The sequence below is a fragment of the Mercurialis annua genome, linkage group LG6 (genome assembly GCF_937616625.2).
Source record: "Mercurialis annua linkage group LG6, ddMerAnnu1.2, whole genome shotgun sequence".
Lineage (NCBI taxonomy): Eukaryota > Viridiplantae > Streptophyta > Magnoliopsida > Malpighiales > Euphorbiaceae > Mercurialis > Mercurialis annua.
Window position 1 is genome coordinate 2,358,048 of NC_065575.1, and position 27,731 is coordinate 2,385,778.

A 27,731-nucleotide genomic window follows, 5' to 3' on the forward strand; every position below is an offset into this window, starting at 1 on the left:
TCCAACGAATGTTTGGAGTGTGGAAATGTGTTCCAAATAATAAAACTATAATTAGAACCTAATCTAATAGAAATTAGGGCTAAAAAAGGCATCTTGCACCTTTGAATTATCATAAATTCTTCTGAATTTATTTTTTTATTCATTATACAGAGTAATAAAGTTAGCCCTGAATATATAGACCACTATTATCACTCAACTTTAATGCAGTTCTATATCATGTTTTATCCAGAGCCAATTTTGGATACCAAACAATTCTAAATTACAGCTATTCTTATTCTACAACTGATGGCTAAAACCAGAAAACAAGAATATAATAAATCAAATATCAGGTACCCTTTTCTTCTATCAAAATATCTAGAACTTAGAACATGTCAACGAGTTTTCGGTGTTACCTTTTACATGAGTCGTTTAGTTCGATCAGTCGGATCAAACCCTCTCCGAAACATTATATCCACCCACCTCCTTGCCTCTTCTGTTCTTCCATGCTTAAAAAGTCCATGAACTAAGATATCGTACGTCCATTGATTTGGCTCGTAACCATTCTGGCATATTCTATCGAACAATTCACAAGCATAATCAATGTTAATCATGCTTAATCTTCTCAATAACATATTGTATGTGTATAGGTCAAGCGGGAAACACTGTTCAATCACGTCTTCCAAGGAGTCTATCTCTTGGCTCACTCTAAGACGGCCTGAAAATGCACCAATTATTTGCCCAAGAATTGAAAGACCGGAAGAACCCTCATCGTGCTCCTCTCTTGATCGAAGCCAGGCATTATAGAGCTCGTCGCTTTTGAAGGAATGCAACAAAAATATGTTGCCTATAAAGGATGTAATATGACGACCTGTTTTCTCGAAGTCCTTAACAAGATCTATCGCCGTATCGTAATCTTTGTTCGAGCACAATGACTGTATAAGAACCTCGTAACATTCAATACTAGGAACCACTTCATTACCCTTCATTTCTTTGAAATAGGTCAATGCAGAATCCAATTTTTGGCCTTTGCAAAGACCTACAACCATGGTATTGCATAGCTTTCTGCCAATCGTTCTTCTGTGACATAAATCGTTAAAAAAATTAAAAGCGTCAGATATTTTCTCGCTCTTTAGATAACTCTGTAACATAAGAATGTCAGAACTCAGATTAGGTTTGATCCCACTTCTAAGCATCATCTCAAAAGTTTCTCTTGCAAGATTAGGCTTCTTTGCATGCCCAGCTCCATCGATAAAGAAATTATAAATCTGGCAATTAGGTTCATGATGAGATAGTTGCATCTCCAACAAGTTGAAAAACTGATTTTCCGGGTTTTCCATATCGCATAGACTCCGAATCACTGCTCTGAACAAAGTCCGAGTAGCGATATGACCCTTATCTTGCATTTCAATAAGCAGCCTTGCAGCAACATCACCCTTGTTAATTTTGTTAAAACCGTGAATCAAATTTGAGTATGTAGACTTTGTAGCTACGCGGTTCATTCGGTTAAGTTTTCCATGTATCAAGTACCCATCTTCTAACCTCCTAGCCCTGCACATAGCTGATATAAACTTATCAAACATGGAATCACTCGGTATGATATTACGCTCCAGAGCAACATCAACCAGCTCTTTCATCATATCGAGCTTTCCTTCCTTACATAAAGCATGAGTAAGTATCGAAAACGTTCTTTTACCAGGGATATAACCTTGGTCAGTACAATTCTTCAACACACTGTATGCCTCGTCGACTTTCCCCTCTCCGCATAAAGAGTTGATGAGATAATTACAAGTCATAGTAGTCGGCGAGAGGCCAAATTCAGATTTGCAATTATACAAATCAAGTGCAACATCCACCATTCCAGCTTTACAAAAGAAACACAATGCAGCATTCATAGTGATCTTATCCGGAGAAATCCCACCTTCCATCATCTCAAGCAACAAATCACAAGCTTCTTTGAGTCGATTCTCCTTCAAAAGCCTGCATAACAAAGCATTATACTGAAACACCTCCGGAACATACGTTTCTAACGACTTCTTATGCTGCAAAAACCCCAAGGCCAAATCAACATTCCCGCTCTGAATCAAGTTCCGAAGCCACACATCATAAGCAGGCTCCATAGGCGTAACCCCCAACCCCCTAAACTCCTCAACCAACTGCCCCGCCTTCTCAAACAAACCCTCCCGACAAAACGCATCGACAAGCACACCTACAGCCGACCCATTACCACACTCCCCCTCTACAAACAAATCACGCAAATACCCTTCCGCTTCATCCAACAATCGCTGCTTACAAAAACTCTTAACAACAATGGAATGCGTAACATGACTCGTGAAACCCCGAATCGAAATCTGATTAGCAATACACTCAACAGCATCAAAACAACACTCCTCAACCAAAGAATTAAGCAGAACATGATAAGTAAAGTCATCCAAATCAATCCCTTGAAACCTCATCCTACCAAACAATTGCAAAGCAACCAAAGGCTTACCAGCAACAGAGTAACCCATAACCAAAGTAGGGTAAAACCCATAACCAAGCTTATGATTAATAAACCGAAACTTCATATAATTATCAAGAAAATCAAGCATAAGTGGCATTAATTTAGCCTTAGACAAAATCTTAAAAATTGCATGAAAAGTTGCACGTGTGTGATGAAAACCAGACAGTCTCCCAGCCCAGTCAAAGAATTTAAGACAAGAAAGTACATCGTTTTTGGCATTACCATATCTAAGAATCTCAAGAACAACTGACTCAGTCAATCTAAGACCGAGTTGATCAAGGGCAACCTCGTCAACTTCATCTTGGTTGCTCAAAATCTCGAAAACTCGATCTAAAGAGGCGTAATTTTGAGTTTGGAACCATTCTTTGACGCTGTGAACGACGTCGTTGAGTCGGAAACTGGGGATTTGGTGAAGTGGGTATGATGGGAATGTTGTAGAGTGACAGTAATGATGAAATATGAGTGGAAAGATTGTAACTTTATTGGGTTTTAGGGTTGGGTTTAGAGGAGATGAGGAGTGAGACAATGAGCGGAGAGAATTGGTGAAGAAGAGAAGCTGAGGAGGGATTGATTTGGTTGCATTTTTGAGATTTTGATGCATTTGATTTGGGGATTTTGTGGGTGTTTGTGTTTCTTGTTTGATGAATCAATGGCAAGCTCTTGCATCAGTAAGCCGCCATTTTTGCTTCTTTTTGTGTGTGTTTTATGTAAGTTTTTTATTTTTTATTGTTTTTGAAATGTTATAAATTTTTACTTTTCTTTGACAAAACAAAAAATCATTTTCTTTTTTAATTTTTTGGTTTTTAAATTTGCATAATAATTAGGAAATAGTATAATTTTTTTTGCCAATTATTTAAATAGGTTTTACTATTTTTTAAATTCAAATATTTGCGTATGTTATCAATTACTATAAAACTTTTCAATTTTTATATTTGTGTTCAATTTGAAAGGTTCTTTTTACAATTATGACTAAAATTTTAAATTTCATTTTTTAAATCCAAACATTTGCGTTCTTTTTCAATTGCAACTAAATATTTATATTACTTTCTCCGTTTCATAATATTTGTCGCATTTGGCTTTGTCACAAAAACTAAGAAAACAATTAATATGTCTTAATTTGTAAACATTTTTACTAAATTAACCCTACATTGAAATTTGGTTACATTTATTACTACCATTTTCATTTGTTTATTGTATTCTTTCAATAAATTAATGGGGGGCAAATATGGAAAAATAGCAATTAATGCTCTTTTGATATTATAACATGACAAATATTATGTACCAAAAAAATTTCTCAAATGCGACAAATATTATGGACCGGAGGGAATAATGTTTTAGAAGTGAAATAAAAGATTTAAAATTTAATCGTAATTGATAAAATACGTAAAGATTTGGATTTAAAAAATAAAACTTAAAATTTTAGTTACAATTATAAAAAAAGCTTTCAAATTGGACATAATTATAAAAATTAAAAGATTTGATCGTAATTAATTAAAGATGCGAAGATTTAGATTTAAAAAATAATTTGCCCTTTTAAGTATTATTAATAATGTCCTTACCTTGAAGAATTTAAAATGTTTAAAAATATGTATGCCGATAATGTATGCAATACTGCAAAATAAAAAGGCCGATTAGTAGTATAATATAGAACTTCAAGGGCATTATAATACTATTTTTCCATAATTAACAGTCGACCATGGAAAATATAACAAAATCGTGTTTTAGTATAATATGATAAAATTGATGAGTGTTTTAGTGTAATTTTTAAATATCATGGTTTAACTAGTGTAATATATCATCAGGAGTTAAAAAGTATTACTTCTAATAAAAAATTAAGAGTTAATGTTATAAAAATTCACCAACTTTACACGTTTTTTTATGTTAATCACGCAGTTTAAATTTTCTCATTTTCATGCACGAACTACCACTTTTTCTCAAATTCATGCACGGTGCTGAGATGTCACGGCTTCATTAGTGTGATTCGCTTAGATGGGCATGAATTTGAAAAAAAATGGTAGTTCGTGCATAAAAATAAAAAAATTTAAACTGCGTGATTAAAATGAGAAAACGTGTAAAGTTCGTGATTTTTTTTGACATTAATCCAAAAACTAAACACCAAATTAGTTTATAAGATCAATTTCATTTATTAATTTAAAAACTAATTATAACTTTGTGCAGGGTACAACCCTTGTTTATAAATAATTTAAATCGCTAGTAGCTCTGATTTTTTCTATTATAATTTTTTTATTAATACATCTTATATAAGAAATATAGTGACTTCATGTCATATGAGAGTAGTAACAATTTGCAAGAGATTTAGAGGAAAAACACAGAAAAACACTTAAGATCAAGATTTGAACTCTGACTTCATCAAAATTTTATCAACCAGATCATAAGTTAAGTGTAAGATTCCAACAGAACTCAAAATTTTTGTTCGATTCAGTACATTGGAAGAAATTACCTGAAAATGGTTTATTTCTTCCCTACTCATCTTCAACAACCTAAGAGCCTCTTTTATACAAGGGAAAAATGCTTCAGGCCGAGCACAAAATGGTCGAAAAACAAACAACAGAGCTTGCATATCAGCTTCAAATTGATCAATACCCTTCCGAGAATAACGAACATCACTCGTGGCAATGCTGCTCGATATAAAATGATCTAGCCCATTAGCAACACTTCTCCACAAATCCAGGAAGTCTTGTGGATTGAGACAAGACATGAGAGTGTTCAGCTCGGTTTTGAGAGTATCCAATGCTTCGACAATATCAGAAGATACAGATATCGCTGCTGAAGTGAAATTTTCTCGCCCATGCTCGAAATGTTGCGTGTGCTGCAGATATTCCCAGGAAAGTGCTTCGAAATGATGAAGAAGAGCAGTGATAATATCCATGAGCCAGTTAGTTTCGAGCTCCGTTAGACATTTAACTTCTTCCGCGAAGAACATATTATCATCGGCAGAGTTGTCATTTCTGTTCACATCTAACTTCTTTTCCGCGACTGTCATCTCTAAAAAGTTTACATCATCACTCCATTCTTGTAGCTTAGACGCAATATATCTGGCAGCATTAATTGATCCACAGACTTTGATCAAGACATTGTCCGCATAATCCAGGGGAAATTCGGTATTCTTGCATCTCAAAACCAATACATTAAGAAGATACCAGAGGAATTTTCCGGTAGTTGATTTGATAAAACGAACACGTAGTAAAATATCAGGCAGACTTTGGCATCGCTCAATCATTTCCCACGCTATTTTAATGGCGGATTTTGCTACTAACGGAGCTTTATAATCTATAGCACTGTGTTGGAAATTAACACCAGATTCCTTATCTAGTGACCAAGCTCTCTCATCTTTTAGATCAAGCTTCAATTTCTTGATAGCATCTTTGAGTTCTATTTTCGCCCATATTTTGAGCCAATCTGGCCTACCACAGAACATCGTTAATACTGAAACTCCAATGGAAGGCTCATTATGCCCTTCAGACTTCAAGAAAAAATTAATTTCTGAACTTACAAGTGATTGCATCCGTTTATCAAAAACAACAATGTGATCCATTAAATAAAGCCATGAAGAAGCAACTTCAACATACATATCTTTATTCTTGTACCTTTCAACAAGAACAGAGACGACAGATTTTGATAAAAATCCAGAAAGCATTTGGACCATTGCTGAAACCCATGCTTCTCTAGCACTGTAACTCGCCAACCTTGCTCTGTCGATCAAAGGCTGCAAAACGTCATCCACTCCGACAATAAAGTCTTTAGTAATCTTATATACAAGAGCAAAAATGAACTCAGGCTGTTCAACCCATTTAGAGAAATGGTATTCTAATCGTGATGCAAAAGGCGAAACCAGTTCATCGATAGCCCAAAGCCTCGTGGTGCATTCGTTCTGTCCAAACATGTTACACTGTCGATTTTGCCTTCGTGTTTGCAGATGCTCCAAAGCACAAACATCTAGAAAACTCTCCGAAAATTTCTTTCGTTTGTTTCCTTCCATCAAAACAAGTGGATTAGGAAGGCTAGTAATTTCTCCACTATCGACTTTTGATGTCAAAAGTTTAGGTGGCCATCCTAAAGAAGCAAGAAGAGCTCGATAATCAGCAAGAATTTGTGGGCGAACAACCACTAGAGATTTATCTACTCTGACATCAATAGATTGCAAAAGATGAGACCATTGAGGATGAAATTTTGCAACATCAACCAAAATGTCCTCAATATTATTCATAACTTGTATGGCTCTGACAAGTCTTTCTTGCTTTAGCCCAAAGTCCTGTACCAATAGAATATAGTCATGTTTAGTTTCTAACTATTCTATTAATTTATCAATACAATATGCATGCTGGAATAATGAGGTAAAGAGAAATACAGTCTTTTACAGTTGAAATCAGTGAAGTCAAATGCTTTGCTGAAAACATATTCCGAGCATGTAAGTCTCCAGTAGAGTAAACTGCATCCTCAAGATCTCCAACCAAAGCTTCCAACCGTAAAGCAATATCTGAATAAATTCACATTTGAGTTTAGTGCATGATGGGAGACTATATAAAGTATGAACATAACGCATAAATGTTTCCCTCAAGAATTACAAAACCAGCAAAAAATCTGCTTGTTTTGCTAGGGATAAGAAAGGATTTTCTATTACTCCATAAGCTATCTTTTGCGCAGGCTTTGCATAGAGTCACTAGTTCTCCGACTCAAAAATTTGTTCAAGAGCAAACCAAAAATTTCAAACAATGTGACATCAGAAATGACAGGCCAACAGTTGTAACCTAAGTAATCAATAATTATCGTAGGGACTTGGATAATATTTATTTTCAAGTTTAGAGATACCAGTATTATTTGGAACGAGGAGAGTTTAAACATGCTCATCTTTCTATTAAACATGCATGTAACATCAATAAATAAGGATAATAAAATAGCTTCACTTCTATGTCAAAAACCCCAGTTAAATCTTCCGAATAATTCAAGAATTTCTTAAAAATAACAATCTAACTTCATTCAATATCATTCACAACAACTATCAAGTGAACAATTTAATCAATCATCTAAGCAATCAGCAATGTAAAACCATCATTACAATTTACAACATTAAAATATACTAATGTCCATCACAAATATCCATAATCTTTGATGCGAAATTAAATTAAACAGAACTAAATCAAAAATAAGAATTCTCAAACTCACCAACATATTTACCAATACTTTCAATTCTCTTCAAGCATTTGACAATTTGAGGCATCTCCTCATTCACAAATCTCTTCATTTTCCTCGAGCAAAATCCATCTAAACAAAACACAAACAAATTAATTCATTAAATTAAAAACAATTTAATAATTATTAAAATTAATTAAATTAAAATTAATTAAATTAATGACAATTATTCACTAACACGGAGAAGTACGGAGACTGAGATTCTCCAGCATATAATTAAGATCAGTAACCGATGATTTCGCTTCGAAAGAGTGAGAAATCCATGAAACGATGCGTTTTGCGAGGTTTCTTTGGAAGTTTATGTGATCGGAGTGTGAATCGGAGTAGCTTTTTGTTAAGTCTGTTAGGAGAAGCGGAGCTTTTGTGATGAGATCTTTACGAGTGTTTAATTGCTTGTTCAGAAATTCTATCTGATTTGTTGAGAGCTCAGTTAGCGTCGGTAGAGCTGCCGTGAGTGGCTGATGGCACGGCGGTTTTAGCGATGGCGGTGGTTCCATTTATTGGAGGCAAAAGTTATTTGAAAGGAAATGTAATTTGGAATTGAATGGCACGTCGAAATAAGGAAAGTAAAACGCATATTTAGCAAAACGCACTATTATTTAACAAAAGGTTCATTTTGCCCCCTCAACTTAACAAAAAAAAAACAATTAAGAATAAATTTACAGTTTTCTACGTAACACACATAACTTTGCTAATTTGACACACTTTACCTCTTATGAGGAGTTAGAGCAATTTTAGTTTTCTTTATTTAAACATTCTTTGACTAAAACGTTTTTGTCTAAAATGTCTATCTTAAGGGTGTTTTTGTTTAAGACCATAAGTTCCACCTTATTTGATCTTTCTTTCCAAATGTAGGAGGCAAAATGAACTTTTATTGCATTATTATTATTAGGCAAAAGGTACAAAAAGACCCTCGTAGTTTTTACAAAAGTACAAATCAACCATTTTTTTTGGTATAATTAAGCCCTTTTTGTTTTCAAATAGAACACATAACCTCTTTCATCCAACATCATTAGAAACACTAGTTAATAGCTGACATGTCTCTTATAATCATATAGAAAAAAAATTCAAAAATAATTTTAATATTTACCAAAAATTTGAGGGGTTAAGTGTCCCAAAAATAAGCTAAAAAGATTTATTTGTTTGATTTTAAAATAATTAGGGCTTAATTGTTTAATTTTAAAAACACGGAGACTTAATTGTGCCCAGATAAAGTAAAAGAACTGATCTGTACTTTTGAGAAAAACTCGAGAGCTTTTTTATACCTTCTATCTTATTATTACTACCATCCAAATTTGATTTCATTGCACACGCACACACTGATTATTAACATGATGGACATAGCAAAGAGTAAACGTATTCCGGAAACGCCAAATATATTGACAAATCCCCAAATTCTGTAATTTGTTACCTAAATTGAATTAATAATTTATAAAACTTGAAAAGAGTCACCCTCCATAATAACTCGATTTTGAGAACAGGAAGCAGGCCAAATTCAAAGACTCGTAAATTCAAAAATTTCAATATATCCAATAAATATGTCGAAAATATGCATAAAAACGTTAAATAACAGATCCATTTGAAATCTGAGCAACAGTTGTAATAAGCCCACATTGATGAATTTGAGAAGTAGATATCATAGTTAATTTTAATGATGCCCATGTAGGTGGAAGAATTTTTTCGGTAAATTCAGGTTATCACGTCGTCTGTGTACTAATCCTATCACATTATAATACGTCATTAAAATGGTGACATTATTATAGTATTACTATTCAAATGTCTAAAAAGTAACAAATAAAATTAAAATAGTGCTACCATTTTAAAGACGTGTCATAATATGATAGTCTTATTCACGAACGATGTATTATACTGAGTTTATCTAAAAATTTCTCCATAAGTGGAGGCAATCACTGTTTATTTTATTTTAATTTATATTTATGAAAACACAATATTTCAAAGAAAAACACATGAAACTCCTGGCTAAAAGTCACAGTTGCAATCCGGAGACCGGTCGACAAAATTTGGCTGAAATATAGCCAGAAATTGGTCAACATCTGTCAACCGTGGTTACAGTACGTTCAACAATCCGATCAACGCGTGTTATGTGCATTGTTCACCGGTTGACTATTAATTTTTGTTAGTTTTTTATGAATTGAGTTTTTTTTTATGTGTATCTTAAATGTGTATTTTTAGTTGTTGGTGTATTTTTAATAATTTGTGTGTGTTCCAGTTTTTCAGTTATGAATATAATAATTATATTTATTTGAATTTTTTTTACTTTTAACTATTATAAAACTATAAATTTTAGTTTTAATTTTGATACAAAATAAAAAAGGGTTAATATAAAAAAACACAAACTTTATACATATTCTCATTTTCATACACGAATTGTCACTTTTTTTTTCAAATTCATGCACGCTGATGTTGTGTCACTCATTCATTGATATAAAATAACCTCCACCTCAGCAAATTGTACCAATAGAACCGAATACGACAACACTATGCATAAATTTAAAAGAAAGAGTTAGTTTGTGCATGAAAATGAAAAGAATTTAAACTGCCTGAATTAAAATGAGAAATGTGTGAAGTTGGTGAATTTGTGTAAAGTTGGTGAATTTATAATTGGATGTGACTAATTCAATAAAAAAATAAAATTTAATTTTGATAAGACTTAATTACTTAAAAACCACTCACCTTAAACTCTTTTTTCGTTTATACCATGACCTAGAAAAAAATTCATTTATACCCTGATGTATGTATTTATGTTTCATCTCTACCCGATGCATTAAATTAACCTCTTTTCATTAAAAAAAAGTTTAAAATAAATCTTCATTTTTAACCTAAGCTAATTAGTGTTTAATTAGAAATGAATTTTTCTCTAAATGAAGGACTATTTTAAATTTTTTTTAAATGAAAAGAGGTTAATTTAATGACTCAGAGTAGAGGTGAAACATAAACACATACGTTAGGATATAAATGAATTTTTTCCTAGGTCATGCTATAAACGAAAAAAAAGTTCAGTGGTTTTTAAGTAATTAAGCCTTTTGATAAAAAGGTAAGAGTACATAATATAGTTGTACTTAGCGGTGCCGACAATCCTTCTCAACTTGCCCACCAGCTAACCGGATTTCGGTGACGCCGACGATGGTGGCGGAGGAGAGGACTGAGTTTCGCTGAGCAGTACTTTCAAATATTTCACTGCCTCTCTTATCATCATTTGTTTCTCACCGTAGCTGAGGTAAAATCTTCAGCTAATTTTTCAATTTCTGCTTTCATTGGATCAAAATTGTTCAATTAAGGAAATTGAAGGAATTGATTGTTATTAATGGAATGAGAACAATTAGGAAATACTACTAATTGTGTTTAAAAAGTGAGCTAATTATGAAGCTGGGTAATTCAATCTGTCAAGAAGTTGTTACATACATGGAATTTGTGGTATGAATTTGATATAGTAGACTTTTCAGGTTTATAGATGGTAAACTATGTTGCACGGGAACATATTAAAATTACTACATTTTGGTGTTTCGTTTACGTTTCCGAAAACATTTTTAAAGCTCGAAATTCTGTATTGGTAATAAATTTCTGTAAAATATGGTGTTCTCCATTTCTATTTCGGCGTTTTTCATTTCAACGTTATATGTTTCCGCGTTACATATGGTAAATTAGAGGAGTTACTAGTTAGGGCTGTCTTGAGGTGCAATAGGTTCATATTTGCCTGTATAACCTTTGCATAAGTGATTAGCAGTCCTTTAATTTACTGATCTCTGCTGTGCTTGTTGGAAATTCACTTTTTTTTGGTTTTGGTGCCGTGTTAAGATTTAGCTAGTTTGTGCTCGTGTTTTGGAGGGTGGTATGGGAACCATAGAATTCGATAATAGAAGTGTAGATATAGAGTGCATGTATATTTAGAGGAATTTAGACGAACACATGTCGCTAGACTAAACTATCAAATCATGATCGAGAACTTACCTTGTGATGTAGTTGAGTTCATCTTGTTGTTTTTATTTTTTACTTAATTCATATTTTATTTAATTATATTAGGGAAAAGAATGAAGTTAGCAGAATGTTTTGATCAAATTTTATTTACTTTTTTAAGAAATCTTTTGTAGCTTTCGGACTTCGGGTGTAAATGACGGACATAACTTATATTTGCATCATTATCTATATTTCTCAACAACTTCTCTTTGTTGTGTTTTTTTCCCTTACAAATTGGTAATGGTCTATTCCAATAGTTCATTTGTATTCACAGGGTGCTTTTTACATTATCCCCATGGAAGATGACATGGAGATAGACCATAAGCGGAGGAAAATTGCTTGTACGGATTCTCGTTTGCAGTGGAGCAAGTGGCAACTGCTTGATTCCATTCTCCCTACAGGCGCTTTTGCACATTCTTTGGGACTCGAGGCAGCAATTCAAGCACGCATAATCTCATCTCCTGAAGATTTTAAGACTCATGTGATTTACATTCTGGAGAATACTGCGAGTTTACTTCTTCCTTTTGTGTGTTCTGCTACCTCCTCTACCGATTTGGATTCCTGGCAAAAGCTCGACAAAACATTGGATGCAACTTTAACTAATGAAATAAGTCGAAAAGCATCGATTGCACAAGGGGCAGCTCTCATGAGGGTAGCTGCAGCTGTGTTTACCGAAATCCCGTCTCTGAAAACCATGAGAGATACATTTATTGGTTCCGAGGCTGTTGTCTTTCACCATGCTCCCGTCTTTGGTGTAGTATGTGGACTTCTAGGGATAGATAGTGAAACTTCTCAAAGAGCGTACATGTTTATAACATTGAGAGATGCCTTTTCTGCTGCGACAAGGCTGAATTTGGTCGGACCACTTGGTGGAGCTGTGTTGCAGCATCAGTTGTCTGTTGTTGCTGAAACAATACTGGAGAAGTGGATGGATCGGACAGTTGAGGAAGCTTGCCAAACTGCTCCTTTGCTTGATACTCTTCAAGGCTGTCATAGCTATTTGTTTTCAAGATTGTTTTGCTCCTGATCAGGTAAATTTACGTATCACAAAATGTTTATTATTTGTTATTTTGAAATCTACTATGTCATGCTCACGTTTTTGTTTTATTTAATATAATCATAGCTTTAATGAATTTTGCTAATTTCATAGACAAATTATGAAATCCTTTTTCTTTCTCCATTTTTTATAATTGGAGGCAAATTCTTTTATTTGTTTTGTTAAATTCTAAAAATAATCAAATAGAAATATATTTGATGATAAATAGATACAAAATTAACTGAAAATTTTAACATTCTTGTGTTTGCACTTACTTATTTGTAAGAATTTATCCTCATAGCAAATTTTAAGGTCTTTTTAATAAACTTGAGTCGGTATCTCTTGTCCAAATATATCTGGATTCTCTTACGAAAATGAAGAAACCAAAGATTCTTTTACTATTTTGAAAAAATACTCTCGCTGACAAGTGACAACTGCTCTTGTTGGGAATAGATGTAATCTAGTGGTTAACTCGGGACGTTCTGCGGTTCTTTATAAATTGTACTATTTTCTATAAAAAATTAATTAGAATTTTAAAATTACGATGTAAAGTTTGTGGTCCTTTTGGTAATGAACGTAGTACTTTGAAATGATTACAAATAAATGAATAAAATTTCAAATAAAGAAGTGATTTAACTTTTAAATATCTTTATTTATGTGTTAAATTCTCATGTATAGTCCTATTTCTTTTAGAATTATTCATATAATTTCCCAACATATAGGAGGTTGTTAGTTTTGAATTGGATATTTTTATAAGAAAAATCTTACCTGATAATGTTAGATTAAGAGCTAGTTTTAAATTTCAAAATATATGTTATATTTGTGTTAAATTTATAGTGTTGTGGAATAATTAATTTCTCTAAATAACAAAAAATAATTATATCAAAGCTAAAATGTTAAGAAAGTAAAACTAAATAACAAAAATAATTATATGCATTGATTAATTGTTTTCTTTTCACATTCATTCATAAACTAATGTGCCGCCACTATCTCAAGTCAAAATATATTTGGATTATTTTGTGGAAGATATGTTTTAGGAAATAATATAAATCTTTCTAATATTTTTGTTTAGATTCTTATATCTTTTATGATCCAGTCTAAGGTCAATTTTTTTTTTTATATATATAGCCCTCGAGAAGCTAGAAACTTAATTTCTTTCTAGTTCTCTTTCTTTTACGAGTTTGATTAGCTATATATATTCTGTGTCGGAGTCGGGTGCCACGCAATGCAACATCAAGAAGCTGACCAAAACCCTGTTGTGAGAAGCGGCTGCACTGTCACCCGCACCCCTACCTCCTCCGGCCTCACCACTGCCTCCACCGCGTCAGCTTGTTGCAGTCTGCTGCTCCTTTTATTTGCAGTAGCGATTTTTGTCTCTATGGCTCTTTATCTAAGCTTTTCAGTGGATGAAGTAGTTCAGTATAAGAACGGGATGAAATTCTATGCACCAAAGTTGAAAGTTGATGAAGTGAAAGTTGCATATTTCAATGTCTCTTCTTCTTCTCATATAACCGCTGAGTGGATAGTAAATTTCACTCTGACGAACCCTAATGATTTTCTGCTTTTTTACCAAAATGTTGAAACTAGTGTTTTCTTTAAAGATGTTAAAATAGCTTCCGTCGCGATTAAGGATTTCTGTAGTTCGGGAGTTTCAAAAATGCAGGCAAGTATCGTTGCTGACTCGATGAGTTTGAACGAAACAGGAGTAGGAAAACAACTTATTGGTGAAATTGAGGGTGGAATTTTGAATTTCGAAGTCACGATTAATGCCAATTTAGCTAAGCATAACAAGATGCCTTTGATTAAAGTAGAGAATACGCAGACGAGGCAAATGAAGTTCAGATGTGAAATCAAGTATGAGAGGTTCGTGGGCTGGTCCGTCGGTACGCAATATCCGCTTGTCATGTGGTAGTTCATTTTGTTTTTGAATTTTTAGTTTTCCATGAATTTCTTGTTGAAGACCTTGTTCATGTTTATTCAAGCATTGTAATTTTCCTAGTTTTACTATGTTTTCGGGTGTTCAATCCCAACATAGAAGGGGTTGTTAGTTTTGAATTGGATATTTTTGTGAGAAAAATCTTACCTGCTAATGTTACATCAGGAGCTAGTTTTAAATTTCAAAATATGATATATGTTACTATATATGTGTAGTAAATTAATAATTTACTTCTCACTTTCTAAAGGTGTTGAGATATGTTTGAGTGGTGGATGTGGTGAAGCCTGAGCTGTATTTATGCATCCTAAAGTAGTGTTTCCAATCATGTACTTGGCTCGGCGGTACTTTCGGTTTAATCAGCTCATTTTTATTCGTTATTTATAATGAAATTTCAACAGATGAATTCATTATGAAGAATTTGGACATGATATTTCTTTCTTTCGAATCCATTACAATGAATTTTCAACAGGTGAATTCTTCCTCTTCGGTTGATTCGGCTTTTATCACTGATATAGCGCCATAAACATGTTTCTCCGACAGCGATTTTGTTAGTGAATCAAATTTGAATAATAACAGTAAGTACCAATTGAACAGTAAGTAACAATTGCATAAAATGTGATTATCAGTTCACAGAAGCAAAATCTTCTGAATGCCATATAACCGAAGAGTACTGAATCATAATTTATGCCTAGAATAGACACTGACCCAAATTCGAAGATAAAATTGAATCATAACAAAACACCAAAGTTCGCATTCGATTAATAAACAACAATCCTTATATACGTAGTTTCGAATTGGAAATCAAAACCTAAACATTCAAAACTCAGAAATTGCACAAAAAGTGATCATGAGCTTCACATAAAATGTGATAATGACTTCAAAAAGGTGGATCGACGACAGCCCACGTTCTTGAATTTGGATATTGATCGCGACTTCAGTGCACGACAACCTTCTTTTCTTATAGGTGCAACAGTCTTTGTATCCATACGACAAGCTAAGATCTTCGTTGTCGATCTTTCTTGTTGTTGCTGATTTCTCAGAGGTTCAGTTGTAGCAGTAGTCTTTGTATTCAAATGACGAGCTGAAATCTTCGTTGTCGATGTTTCTTGTTGTTGTTGCTGTGTTCTTAGAGGTTCAGTTGTAGCAGTAGTCTTTGTATTCATATGACAGACAGGCGTTTGCATCTTCTTCGTTGTTGTTTGCTGTTGTTTTGTTGCAGAGGTTTCGATCTTCCTTCCCGATCTTTCTTCTTCTCGTTGTCGTCGTCTTCTTACGGGTTCAGCAGTAGAGATTTCCTTACTCATGATCGCCAATCTTTGCTCTTCTTGACTTGCAGACATTGAAGTCAAGTGACCACCAGATGCTTCCTTCTTCACAGCCGATCTTTCTCGAAACCCTAAAGGCAAATTCCAGCGTTTATGATACGCAATTCTGCTCTCCATATCACCCACAATCGCAAAAGCTTTTCGCAACAGTTTACGCGCTTCTTGGGCCGCAGCAGAGCAATGATCTTCAGGATCGATCAATTTATACGCTTTGCAAAACAGGTCATGTATATCTTCAACGGGTACCAAATAATCATCATCATTGAATCCAAGAATTTTGTACCAATCCATCTCGCCGTCAGGATTCTTATAACGCAACGCCGCGGCATGAACACGGTAAGCTGTAACATACCTGCGAAGAGTCACGCCATTGCCATAGAAGGGGTCTAATCCTAAAGCAGTTTTGGCCATATTATAAGCCGCCATTGCATCGTTCGCCAAGAAGAAATTCTCCGCAATCTCGAGCATAACTTCAGTCATTGTTATCGTAAAACACAAACAATATTAGGTTTCGTTTTGTTTTAGTAGACAAGAAGAGAGAAGCGAGTAAAAGTGAAAGAATACGAAGAAAGAAGTCTAGTTATAGGAAACTGAGTGAGTCGGTTAGGGTTAATTTGTTGTAGCTTGTATTCCAAGCAACAACTAGGTCTGTGACAATTGCCCTAATGAAGGATTTAAAAAATAACAAACAAAATCCACTTTAGTCCTTACATTTTCAGTTCTTTTGGTCTTAATTAACTTTATAAACTGATTTAATTTTACATGCATATTAAAAAAAATGAAATTTTCATCAAAATTTTATCAATTATCCATAATACGTTTTATTAAATAATTGACTCATGTTCAGTATTTAGTGTCAACTATTATATTTGGATTCTCTTGTGAAAGATAATGTTTTTATGATATGAGAATAGATAATTTAAATCTTTCTAATATTTTCTGTTTAGATTCTTATATCTATGATAATCTAAGGTAAAGAAAATAATAATTATATATATCACCCTTGCCCTTGAGAAGCTAGAAACTTATTTTTTCTCCCCCTCTAAATTTCTTTCTTTTACAAGTTTGATCAGATATATATATATATTCTGCGTCGGAGTCGGGTGCCACACAATGCAACATCAAGAAGCTGACGGAAACCCCGTCGTGAGGTACACCCGAACCACTACCTTCTCCGACGAGACGAAAGCTCGTTGCCGGAAGCAGCTCCTTCGGTTTGCACTGGCTCTTATCTCTACTACTCTTGCTTGCTATCTAACCCTATTAGCGGGTTATGCAATTTTCTACAAGGTTGAACTGAAATTCCATGCCCCAAAGTTGAGAGTTGATGAAGTGAAAGCTGCATATTTCAATGTCTCTTCTTCTTCTCATATAATGGCTCATTGGAAAGTTAATTTCACTTTAGAAAATCCTAATCATAATCTTTTTTATCAAAATTTTGAAACTAGTCTTCTTTTTAAAGATGTGCAAATATCTTCCGTTGTGATTCCGGATTTCTATCAAGATGAGTCGGAAGTTTCGAAAATGCAGGCTAGTATCGTCGCTGACTCGGTGAGTTTGAACGAAACAGGAGTCGGAAAACAACTTATCGGTGAAACTGAGGGTGGAATTCTGAATTTCGTAGTCACCATTAATGCCAATTTATCCAAGTATAACTCGATATATTGGATCGGACTACAGAATACGCAGAGGAGGCAACTGAATTTCCGATGCGAAATAAAGTGTGAGAAGTTCGTCGGCTGGTCCGTCGGTACTCAATATCCGCTTGTCATGTGGTAGTTCTTTTTGTTTTTTAATTTTTAGTTTTACAGGAATTTCTTGTCGAAGACCTTGTTCGTGTTTTCATGAACCCGGCCTAGGTAAAAATTTCCCCTTCATGTTTACTCAAATATTGTAATTTTCCTAGTTTTACTATGTTTTCTGATGTTCAATCCCAACATATAAGGGGGATGTTAGCTTTGAATTGGATATTTTTGGGAGAAAAATCTTACCTGCTAATGTTACATCACGAGCTAGTTTTAAATTTCAAAATAGGATATATATGTTATATTTGTAGTAAATTAATAATTTAATAGTGTTGTGTGATAAATAGTTTTTTAAATAACAAATAAAATTCTATCTAAACTAAAATGGGAGGAAATAATACTTGCTTAAGAAATGTATACTATTGAGTGTAATTATACTCTTTAATTCGTCAAAATAAGAAGAAAACAATTGTCCACGAATTGAACCAGGACAACATATGTGTTCTTGGGTAAATGTCAATATTCTATTTAAAAGGTATTAAAATCAAAATTTATTTTTTTATTTGTTATTTATAAAAAATATAGTAATTTGAAACTATAGTAAAAAATAGCTAATAATTATAATTACTTTTAAAATTTATCTAATTTTTTATAATAAGTTCTATAAAAAATTAGTTTAGGGAGTAATATGAATTTTATTTTTAACAATTTGTTCATGGCTTAATACATCTGTGTATCCCTGTATTTTTCTCTTTTTACATATAAGATCGCTGCACTAAAATACTCTATCATTAAACCCATGCAATTTAACTTTAATCATCCCGAAGTCCCTCTGTGAATCTTCTGTTAGCGCGTGCAGTACACGCGCCATTTATGAGATTATGTTAAGACCGTGAGATTAATTTCTCTCACAAAAGTCAAAAATTAATTCTCTTCAAATGATAAAAAAAAAATCTTTTATTCTAGATTGATTTGATTTTATACAACTAATTTTTTTATTTTTTCATTAAAATTACAATAACTATCTATAATATTTTTATTAAATAATTGAATCATGTTATATTTCATTATTATCAAAAATTAAATTTTATCATCAAATTTGTGATCACTGTTTTAATTGAGTGCTATTAATTCAATTAAGAATATTTTTAAATATTTACTATTTAATTAATTTTAAAAATAAAAATCATCAATATGAAACAAAAGGAGATAAGTAGTATTTGTATTTTACAAAAACAAACTTAATATTTGTATGCTAATTGTTCTCTTTCCACTTAATATACAATGTTTTATACTAGCCGTTGGTTGATCAAAAGAAAATTGAATCTAATTTTAGTACACATTAGTCCGAAATTAAAATATTTATGTTAAATACAAATTCGACCCCATTTTAATTGATTAAAATATTTATTTTATCCCCGGGTTGAACATAAAATTTATATTTTCTAAAAAATACTATTAAAAGTTAATATTTTGGATTATTTTATTTTTCAAATATTTAACAAAATTTAAAAATGCCACTGTCGAATAATTTTAACGGTTGATCTCTCAACGTCTGTCTCTATCCTATTATATTTTTTTCTCTCATTAATATACAATGCATCAGCTTGACAGGTCAAAATCAGATCAGTATTTTGTCAAACAAAATTGAAAAAGAAACTATTTATCATCTTATAATAATATAAGATGAAAGTTGAAAGATATTGTATTGTTATGAGAGAAAGAAAGAAACTAAGGAACCATCAGTGACAATTAGCCCGCGTCCAAAGCAACACGGTGTCGTTCCGAGAACAATCATAAACCCTAACATTTTTTTTGATTTCATAAACCCTAGCAATTATCCGAAACAAAAAAAACAAAAAAATCGGGCTTTCTCTGTTGAAGGTATTCTTAATGTTTATGTTTCTATTTAATGTTTTTAATTAGCTTTAAATTATGCGAAAAAATTTACTTAAAAACAGTGCTCTGTGTTCTACTATGCTTTAGGTTTCTAGGGTTCAAACGGGCAGCACAAGAGGAGATTTTTGATTCATCCAGGTTGTTGCAATGGCTGCAACTCAATGTTTACAAGTTGAGTGTTTGTATTTAATCCAATTCTTTGTTAATATAATGGAAATTTGGTTTTTATTGTTCGGTATGCCGGGTTCTTATTATTTTGATTTTAATTGCAGGGTTCCTATGGGCAAACTCTGTTTCTGCAGAAAGATTTAGTTGTTAACAGGCGGAATCAGTTATTATTGGGCGCTCTTCGTAATTCGACATCTCCACTGTGTGTTACTGGCAGGAAAGGTGTTTTATTGAGGTGTTCTGCTCAATCGAAGCCTGGAGCTGTGGCTACTAGTTCTCTTAATGAGCAATCTAATTTGATTGAAATGTCTAGTCAACAGATTGTTCATTTTTATCGCGTGCCGCTAATCCAAGAGAGTGCTACTGTTGAGTTACTCAAGTCAGTGCAATCGAAAATCTCTAATGAGATTGTTGGGTTGCAGACAGAGCAGTGTTTTAATGTGGGGCTCCAGTCTGAGATTTCCAATGAGAAGTATGGAGTTCTTAGGTGGCTTCTGTCAGAAACTTATGAACCGGAGAACTTGGGAACAGAGAGCTTTCTTGATAAGAAGAAGAGAGAAGGTTTGAATACTGTTATAGTTGAGGTTGGGCCTCGATTGTCTTTTACAACAGCTTGGTCTGCAAATGCTGTTTCCATTTGTCGTGCTTGTGGATTAACAGAAGTGACGCGTATCGAGCGGTCCCGGAGGTACTTGCTACATAGTAAGGGAGTCTTGCGAGAAGATCAGATCAGCGAGTTCTCCGCCATGGTTCATGATCGGATGACTGAGTGTGTTTATACTCAGAAGTTGACATCTTTTGAGACTAGTGTGGTTCCTGAGGAAGTACGGCTTGTGCCCGTTATGGAGAAAGGGAGGAAGGCTTTGGAAGAGATTAATCAAGAGATGGGTTTCGCTTTTGATGAGCAAGATTTGAAGTACTACACTAGGCTTTTTAAAGAAGATATCAAACGGAATCCGACGACTGTGGAATTGTTTGACATTGCACAATCCAACAGTGAACACAGCAGGCACTGGTTTTTTACTGGAAACATTGTCATTGATGGTCAGCCTATGGATAGAACACTTATGCAGATTGTGAAAAGCACTTTGCAGGCGAATCCAAACAATTCAGTGATTGGCTTTCATGATAACTCCAGTGCAATCAAGGGCTTCCCTGTTCAGCAATTGCTGCCAGTTAAGCCTGGTTTGACATGTCCACTAGATGTTGCTACTCGTGACCTTGATATTTTATTCACAGCTGAGACTCATAATTTCCCTTGTGCTGTGGCACCTTATCCTGGGGCAGAAACAGGTGCAGGTGGTAGAATTAGAGATACCCATGCGACAGGTAGGGGTTCATTTGTCATTGGAGCGACAGCTGGTTATTGTGTTGGGAATTTGAATATGGAAGGATCTTATGCTCCATGGGAAGATTATTCCTTCACATATCCATCGAACTTGGCATCACCTCTGCAGATTCTGATTGATGCTAGCAATGGTGCATCAGATTATGGAAACAAATTTGGGGAGCCCTTGATTCAGGGTTACACTAGAACCTTTGGAATGAGACTTCCGAGTGGGGAAAGGCGAGAATGGCTGAAGCCGATTATGTTCAGTGCGGGTATTGGGCAGATTGATCACACCCACATAACAAAAGGAGAGCCTGACATTGGTATGTTGGTTGTGAAGATTGGGGGTCCTGCATATCGTATAGGAATGGGAGGCGGGGCTGCCTCAAGTATGGTGAGTGGGCAAAATGATGCAGAACTTGATTTTAATGCTGTACAGCGTGGAGATGCAGAGATGTCACAGAAACTTTATCGTGTTGTCCGCGCCTGCATCGAGATGGGGAAGAATAATCCAATTATTAGCATCCACGATCAAGGAGCTGGTGGGAACTGTAATGTGGTGAAGGAAATTATATATCCAAAGGGTGCTGTGATTGACATCCGAGCAATCGTGGTTGGTGATCATACGATGTCTGTTCTAGAGATATGGGGTGCAGAATATCAGGAGCAAGATGCTATCTTGGTGAAACCTGAGAGCCGTGATCTTCTACAATCAATTTGTGAAAGAGAAAGGGTATCAATGGCTGTTATTGGGACAATTAATGGCGAGGGACGTGTGGTCTTGGTTGACAGTTCAGCTATTGAGAAATGCAGTTTACTTGGGCTGCCTCCTCCTCCTCCTGCTGTAGATTTTGAGCTTGAGAAAGTACTTGGGGACATGCCTCGCAAGACTTTTGAATTCCACAGAATGGTTAATGCAAGAGAGCCTCTTGACATTGCTCCAGGGATCACTGTGATGGAGGCTTTAAAGAGGGTATTGAGGCTTCCTTCTGTATGTTCGAAACGTTTCTTGACAACAAAAGTGGATAGATGTGTTACAGGTCTTGTAGCACAGCAACAAACTGTTGGTCCTTTGCAGATTACACTCGCTGATGTTGCTGTTATAGCTCAGACTTACTCTGACTTGACTGGAGGTGCATGCGCAATTGGTGAGCAGCCAATCAAAGGGCTGGTTAATCCAAAGGCAATGGCAAGACTGGCTGTTGGAGAAGCACTCACAAATCTAGTTTGGGCTAAGGTTACTTCTCTTTCTGATGTTAAAGCAAGCGGGAATTGGATGTATGCTGCCAAGCTTGATGGGGAAGGAGCAGACATGTATGATGCTGCAACAGCTCTTTCTGAAGCTATGATTGAACTGGGTATTGCTATTGATGGGGGAAAAGACAGTCTCTCTATGGCAGCTCATGCAGGTGATGAGGTTGTTAAGGCTCCAGGTAATCTTGTTATCAGTGTTTACGTCACTTGTCCTGACATAACAAAAACAGTAACCCCGGATTTGAAATTGGGAGATGATGGTCTACTGCTTCATATTGATTTGGCAAAAGGTGAGAGGCGACTAGGGGCATCAGCTCTTGCACAGGCATTTGACCAAATTGGGGATGACTCTCCTGATCTTGAGGATGTTTCTTACCTCAAAAGAACTTTTGAGAGTGTACAAGATCTTATTGAGGATGAACTCATCTCCTCTGGCCATGATATAAGTGATGGTGGGTTCCTGATCTGTGCCATGGAGATGGCATTTGCTGGAAATTGTGGCATTGTTTTGGACTTGGCTTCACATGGGAAGAGTCTCTTCCAAACACTCTTTGCAGAAGAGCTTGGTCTTATTCTCGAGGTTAGCCGGAAAAACTTGGATGGTGTTATACAGAGGCTCAATAAGGTGGGGGTTTCTGCTGAGATAGTTGGACAAGTGACTGCCTCGCCCATGATAGAACTAAAAGTTGATGGGGAAACTCATATTAATGAGGGAACTTCTCTTCTAAGAGATATGTGGGAGGAAACAAGCTTTCAACTTGAGAAGCTCCAAAGACTGGCTTCCTGTGTGGACTCTGAGAAAGAAGGTTTAAAATATAGGCATGAACCACTCTGGAAATTGTCATTTACCCCGACAGTTACAGATGCGAGATATATGTCTGCAACTTTAAAACCAAAAGTGGCAGTAATTCGAGAGGAAGGAAGCAACGGAGACCGAGAAATGGCTGCAGCACTTTATGCTACTGGTTTTGAACCCTGGGATGTTACGATGTCTGACCTTCTGCGTGGAGCCATCTCCCTTCATGAATTCCGTGGAGTTGTGTTTGTGGGAGGTTTTAGCTATGCTGATGTCCTTGATTCTGCAAAGGGGTGGTCTGCCTCCATAAGATTTAATCAGCCACTTCTAAATCAGTTTCAGGACTTCTACAAGCGACCTGATACTTTCAGCCTCGGTGTATGCAATGGATGTCAGCTAATGGCTCTATTGGGATGGGTCCCAGGCCCCCAAGTTGGGGGTGTGCTTGGTGCTGGAGGGGACCCTTCACAACCGAGGTTTGTTCACAATGAGTCTGGCCGATTTGAATGCCGTTTTACAAGTGTGACGATACAGGATTCCCCTGCCATTATGTTCAAAGGAATGGAAGGTAGTACATTAGGAGTTTGGGCTGCCCATGGTGAGGGAAGAGCTTATTTCCCAGATGATGGTGTTCTTGATCGCGTGGTTCATTCAGATTTGGCTCCAGTTAGATACTGTGATGACGATGGTAATCCAACAGAAACTTACCCTTTCAACGTGAATGGTTCTCCTTTAGGTGTAGCAGCAATTTGTTCTCCTGATGGGAGGCATCTCGCTATGATGCCTCATCCAGAACGTTGCTTCATGATGTGGCAGTTCCCATGGTATCCTAAGCACTGGGATGTGGACAGCAAAGGTCCTAGCCCATGGTTAAAGATGTTCCAGAATGCTAGAGACTGGTGCTCATGAGAGAGGTCAGTTTATTTAAACTATATCTGTAATGGCTTCCTATCTTAGATTGCTTACTGATGACTGATCTCTACTTTACCATATACAATTTGCAGTTTTCCTGATGGGTAAAGACGGGTGCATCATCAATATGAAGGCATGTCAAGCAAAGGTGGTTTAGATGATAATTTATTATCTACAGAGGTCCAATGGAGACAGGTCTTGAGAATTCTTCTGAGTTCCAATACATTTTGGTTTTACTTTCGTTTGTATTCTATCCAAATGACTAATACAAGTTTCTAATAACTCTATCTAGTGGAGTTTTTACATCTTTCATTTCTATAGTTTATAATGATTTAACAAGTGTGGCATATGTAAATTCACTTGCACAGTCCATGGTTCGTGTAAAACCAAGTCGGAGTTGTCATAGAACTTCCGTTCTTGATACTGACTATGCTGAGATTTGCTCTTTATAATCATCACATACAAGTCTCAGAAGCCTTTTTTAGTTATGGCAAGAGACATTCTTCAGTTTTCCTAGAAGTAAGTTCTTTTGGGGTCTCCCTTGTGTAGTATCAAATGATTAGTAAAAATTATAACCTGATAGTAAACAAATAATTTTGGTCCTATTTTGTTATTTATGTCTATTTCGTTGCCCGCAAACTGAAATTTCAGTTCTTGAGCTACATTTTTCAGTGTTTTTCTTTTAATGGTTTTGATCAGTTTTTAATTTCCAGCTATTCTAATTTCCAGTTGTTAATCGGTATTTCCTTTGAATTAAAATCTGGTATCTGTTCGTCTTTTTTTGGTTTATTTCAATTCTTTTAGTTTTGAATTGGGGTTTAAGGTTTTATCTATTGCTTTTAATTCTACAGTTTATCTCTACAGATTAAACAGTGTATGTCATGAACATTTTTTTGTCTACTGTACAGATTAATTACAGTCATACATCAGTCCTTTTTTATTTAATTTGTTAATGTGCAATAATGGATGTCACAAATCACCATTTGTGCTTTCAACAATTTTATTTCTCGTTGATTTAAATATCGTCCGGTATACACTGTTTAATTTGTGGCAGTGAATCTGCATCGATTGATTTGTTCATAGAGCATTTCATTTCATATGGTGATATTCATAGGAATTTTCTGGTATTTTGACAGAGGAACTTTTGTGGTTTGCGCGTATTCGTTAAATTACTCAATCTGACTGTTTAATTCCAATCAGACTATTTCTAAGCCCTTACGAACTGACACCAACACATTGCAAATTTGCAACATAAACAACAAGTTCAGTGGGAAGTGTTATTTGAATCTGGTTCGGGTTGATGAAGATGATCGACGCTACATTAAGCAGCAAGTTGCAGGAAAATTCATGATGTATTATTATTATCATCATAGTAGAAAAATGTGTTGCTTGCCATCAAAATTTACTTTGAAGATTAACTGCCTTGTCTTGTGACACATTGTAAGGTTATAAATTTTGAGAACCATGGAGCCTAAATTCAAAAGAAGTTAATTTCACGTATAAATGCTACGTCTTTATGAGATTTAATCGGCACGACTAAAATTCAATATTGATGGTTGATATAAGATAGAAACATGTTGCTATGAGCCACACGACCTTATACAGGATCCGGCATTCGGACTCATATGATCATAGCAGTGTCGCTGCAATTTAAAAAGTCATTTTAATCCTATTTTATTATTTAAGAGAAAAGAATCAAGTTGTCAATATTTTGTCATTTGAGCAAAAGTATTACTATTTTTTTTTATTTTCTTACTTTTTTTTATAAAAATTAAGATAATGAATATTACTGGAGAGAAGAAAAAAGTTGAGGGATCATCAGTCAAAATTAGCCCTTAAATTAAATTCCTCCTAAAAGCAACACGGTGTCGTTTACTAAAACAATTATAAACCCCAAGCTATAAAAATAAACAATCTGAAACCAAAAAAGAATTCAGGCTCTCTCTGTTTGAAGGTATTCTCCTTTCAATTTTATTTTCTGTTTAATTTGATGTGTTTAATTAATTGCAAACATAATTAGCTTTAGATTTTCCTCCGAATTTAACCTAATTTTAGGTGTCTAGGGTTCAAATTTGTGTTTGTTCAATAATTTATTTTTTGTTAAAATATATTTTTCGTATTAATTTAGACTAAATTAACGAATTTTTTTACCAATGAATGTCTTGTTAATCACTCTGTATTGCCTGTGTTTTTAGTTAAGATCGACCTGCGGAATGTCCTGTTAATCGCTCTGTATTGCCCGTGTTTTTAGTTAAGATCAACCTCCGGAATGTCCTGTTAATCGCTCTGTATTGCCCGTGTTTTTTGTTAAGATCGACCTGTGGAATGTCTTGTTTATCACTTTGTATTGCTCGTGTTTTTAGTTAATATCAATCCGCAGTAGCAATAATGGACAACCCAATTTCGGAAGCTGAGACTGTAGTAGCCGATAAGTCTGATTTAGGACCTGTTGGTAAGCCTCAAGTTATTTACCGCTGTAAAAAGTGTCGAAGAATTGTAGCATCAGCAGATAACATTGTTTCACATGAACATGGGAATGGAGAAGAATGCTTTAAATGGAAAAGGCGAGATGGTGATGCTCGAGAGAACGAGCCTGTCGAATGCACTTCCATATTCGTTGAGCCCATGAAATGGATGCAAACAGGTGAGTATCTGTTTGCTATAGGAAAATTTATATCACTCGTATCTGAATTTTTTTAAATCGGTTAATTTATTGAATGTTTTTTTCAATCAGTATTTTAATTTTCAAACAGTATATCAAATGTGCGTTTTTAGCTATGTTTCGATCAGGTGGCTATTAAATTGTCGAAAAAATATTAAAATATAGTACTATTTTATTTTACCTTTTTGATTCTATGTAGGCAAGTGTGTTATACAATACCATCATTCTGAGGTTTAATTTTGTATTTTTGTCACACCGATGACTGAAAAACGGTTAAAAATACTTGACATTTATAAATTTTAAAGTTGAAACACTGATTTAAAAGAAATAAGAGTTTAGCCACTAATTTCTTCTGAATATGCTATTTTAGTACAAGAAGGTTTCGTGGGAGAAGGCCTGGTGGGAGAGAAGCTTCAATGCTTGGGATGCAAGGCACGATTAGGTTCGTTCAACTGGGCGGGTATGCAATGCAACTGCGGAACATGGGTTAATCCTGCTTTTCAATTGCATAAAAGTAGATTAGATGAATGTTTTATATGACTAATTTTGAGTTAAATTGTAGGATTTGTTAAATTAGACATTACATTTTCACATGGGTCATAGAAGCTTGGAATCTTTTTGAATAAGTTTAGTGTTTCATTTTTTAGTTTCTTTAAGTTTTGATGCTTATGCACCGGCATTCGTGGCTATTTTACTGTATATTTTAGAATACGGAACGAGTGGATAGAGATAGGAGGGTGTATTCGGTTTATGTTAACCGAGTCAAATTATAATTATAAATTTTATTTTTATTTTAAATCGAACTGAATCACATTTTTTAAGAATCTTACGTGTATCTTACTGATTTAATCAGGTTTAATCTGTTCTTTTATTTGGCTTGATTTTTTGATTCGACCAAATTCAGATGGTATTGAGTTAAATACTAGGATTTGCTAAATTTAGACATTGTTGCATTTGCACATAGGTCATAGAAGCTGAGCATCTTTTTGAATAAGTTTAGTGT

The 27,731-nt window shown here is 34.7% G+C and overlaps 6 protein-coding genes across 9 annotated transcripts; 4 read left to right on the forward strand and 2 right to left on the reverse strand.

Moving 5' to 3' along the window:
- Positions 1-290: 290 nt before the first annotated feature.
- Positions 291-3,193, reverse strand: LOC126686507 (pentatricopeptide repeat-containing protein At1g71210, mitochondrial). The gene has a single exon (XM_050380571.2). It carries the CDS (start codon positions 3,078-3,080, stop codon positions 396-398), a length of 2,685 nt encoding a protein of 894 aa, XP_050236528.1. The 5' UTR covers positions 3,081-3,193; the 3' UTR covers positions 291-395.
- Positions 3,194-4,820: 1,627 nt separating this feature from the next.
- LOC126653922 (RINT1-like protein MAG2L) lies at positions 4,821-8,242 on the reverse strand. Its single transcript, XM_050347923.2, has 4 exons — positions 7,869-8,242; positions 7,664-7,762; positions 6,859-6,977; positions 4,821-6,752 (listed from the first exon to the last, which is right to left on the reverse strand). The coding sequence occupies exons 1-4, from the start codon at positions 8,185-8,187 to the stop codon at positions 4,827-4,829; spliced, it is 2,463 nt and encodes an 820-aa protein (XP_050203880.1). The 5' UTR covers positions 8,188-8,242; the 3' UTR covers positions 4,821-4,826.
- Positions 8,243-10,736: 2,494 nt separating this feature from the next.
- On the forward strand, positions 10,737-14,824 carry LOC126688094 (urease accessory protein F). Of its 4 annotated transcripts, none has more exons than XM_050382673.2 (3): positions 10,737-10,928; positions 11,923-12,696; positions 13,830-14,824. In XM_050382673.2, exon 2 carries the CDS (start codon positions 11,961-11,963, stop codon positions 12,690-12,692), a length of 732 nt encoding a protein of 243 aa, XP_050238630.1. In that variant the 5' UTR covers positions 10,737-10,928; positions 11,923-11,960; the 3' UTR covers positions 12,693-12,696; positions 13,830-14,824. The 4 variants fall into 4 exon arrangements, with proteins under 4 accessions (XP_050238630.1, XP_050238629.1, XP_050238632.1 ...); XM_050382672.2 differs by having other exon boundaries at positions 11,940-12,696; XM_050382675.2 differs by having other exon boundaries at positions 11,940-12,696; positions 14,365-14,824.
- A 2,251-nt stretch (positions 14,825-17,075) lies between these two features.
- LOC126686741 (uncharacterized) lies at positions 17,076-17,821 on the forward strand. The gene is made up of 2 exons (XM_050380967.1): positions 17,076-17,712; positions 17,766-17,821. The coding sequence occupies exons 1-2, from the start codon at positions 17,076-17,078 to the stop codon at positions 17,819-17,821; spliced, it is 693 nt and encodes a 230-aa protein (XP_050236924.1).
- Positions 17,822-19,491: 1,670 nt separating this feature from the next.
- LOC126686305 (probable phosphoribosylformylglycinamidine synthase, chloroplastic/mitochondrial) lies at positions 19,492-24,378 on the forward strand. The gene is made up of 4 exons (XM_050380344.1): positions 19,492-19,591; positions 19,694-19,777; positions 19,879-24,068; positions 24,159-24,378. The coding sequence occupies exons 2-3, from the start codon at positions 19,754-19,756 to the stop codon at positions 24,061-24,063; spliced, it is 4,209 nt and encodes a 1,402-aa protein (XP_050236301.1). The 5' UTR covers positions 19,492-19,591; positions 19,694-19,753; the 3' UTR covers positions 24,064-24,068; positions 24,159-24,378.
- A 1,552-nt stretch (positions 24,379-25,930) lies between these two features.
- On the forward strand, positions 25,931-27,384 carry LOC126687749 (probable inactive dual specificity protein phosphatase-like At4g18593). The gene is made up of 3 exons (XM_050382306.2): positions 25,931-26,020; positions 26,430-26,710; positions 27,099-27,384. Exons 2-3 carry the CDS (start codon positions 26,455-26,457, stop codon positions 27,266-27,268), a joined length of 426 nt encoding a protein of 141 aa, XP_050238263.1. The 5' UTR covers positions 25,931-26,020; positions 26,430-26,454; the 3' UTR covers positions 27,269-27,384.
- The last annotated feature ends 347 nt before the right edge of the window (positions 27,385-27,731 follow it).

Bases quoted from the DNA above. Each gene is read 5' to 3' on its own strand.
- LOC126686507 (XM_050380571.2), bottom strand. From the start codon at position 3,080: ATGCATCAAAATCTCAAAAATGCAACCAAATCAATCCCTCCTCAGCTT.
- LOC126653922 (XM_050347923.2), bottom strand. From the start codon at position 8,187: ATGGAACCACCGCCATCGCTAAAACCGCCGTGCCATCAGCCACTCACG. The intron at 7,763-7,868 runs GTTAGTGAATAA...TGTTTTGTTTAG, and splicing joins CAGTCTCCGTACTTCTCCGT to ATGGATTTTGCTCGAGGAAA. The intron at 6,978-7,663 runs GTGAGTTTGAGA...GAATTTATTCAG, and splicing joins AAGTATTGGTAAATATGTTG to ATATTGCTTTACGGTTGGAA.
- LOC126688094 (XM_050382673.2), top strand. From the start codon at position 11,961: ATGGAAGATGACATGGAGATAGACCATAAGCGGAGGAAAATTGCTTGT.
- LOC126686741 (XM_050380967.1), top strand. From the start codon at position 17,076: ATGCAACATCAAGAAGCTGACGGAAACCCCGTCGTGAGGTACACCCGA. The intron at 17,713-17,765 runs GTACTCAATATC...TTTAATTTTTAG, and splicing joins GTTCGTCGGCTGGTCCGTCG to TTTTACAGGAATTTCTTGTC.
- LOC126686305 (XM_050380344.1), top strand. From the start codon at position 19,754: ATGGCTGCAACTCAATGTTTACAA. The intron at 19,778-19,878 runs GTTGAGTGTTTG...TTTTAATTGCAG, and splicing joins CTGCAACTCAATGTTTACAA to GGTTCCTATGGGCAAACTCT.
- LOC126687749 (XM_050382306.2), top strand. From the start codon at position 26,455: ATGGACAACCCAATTTCGGAAGCTGAGACTGTAGTAGCCGATAAGTCT. The intron at 26,711-27,098 runs GTGAGTATCTGT...ATGCTATTTTAG, and splicing joins CATGAAATGGATGCAAACAG to TACAAGAAGGTTTCGTGGGA.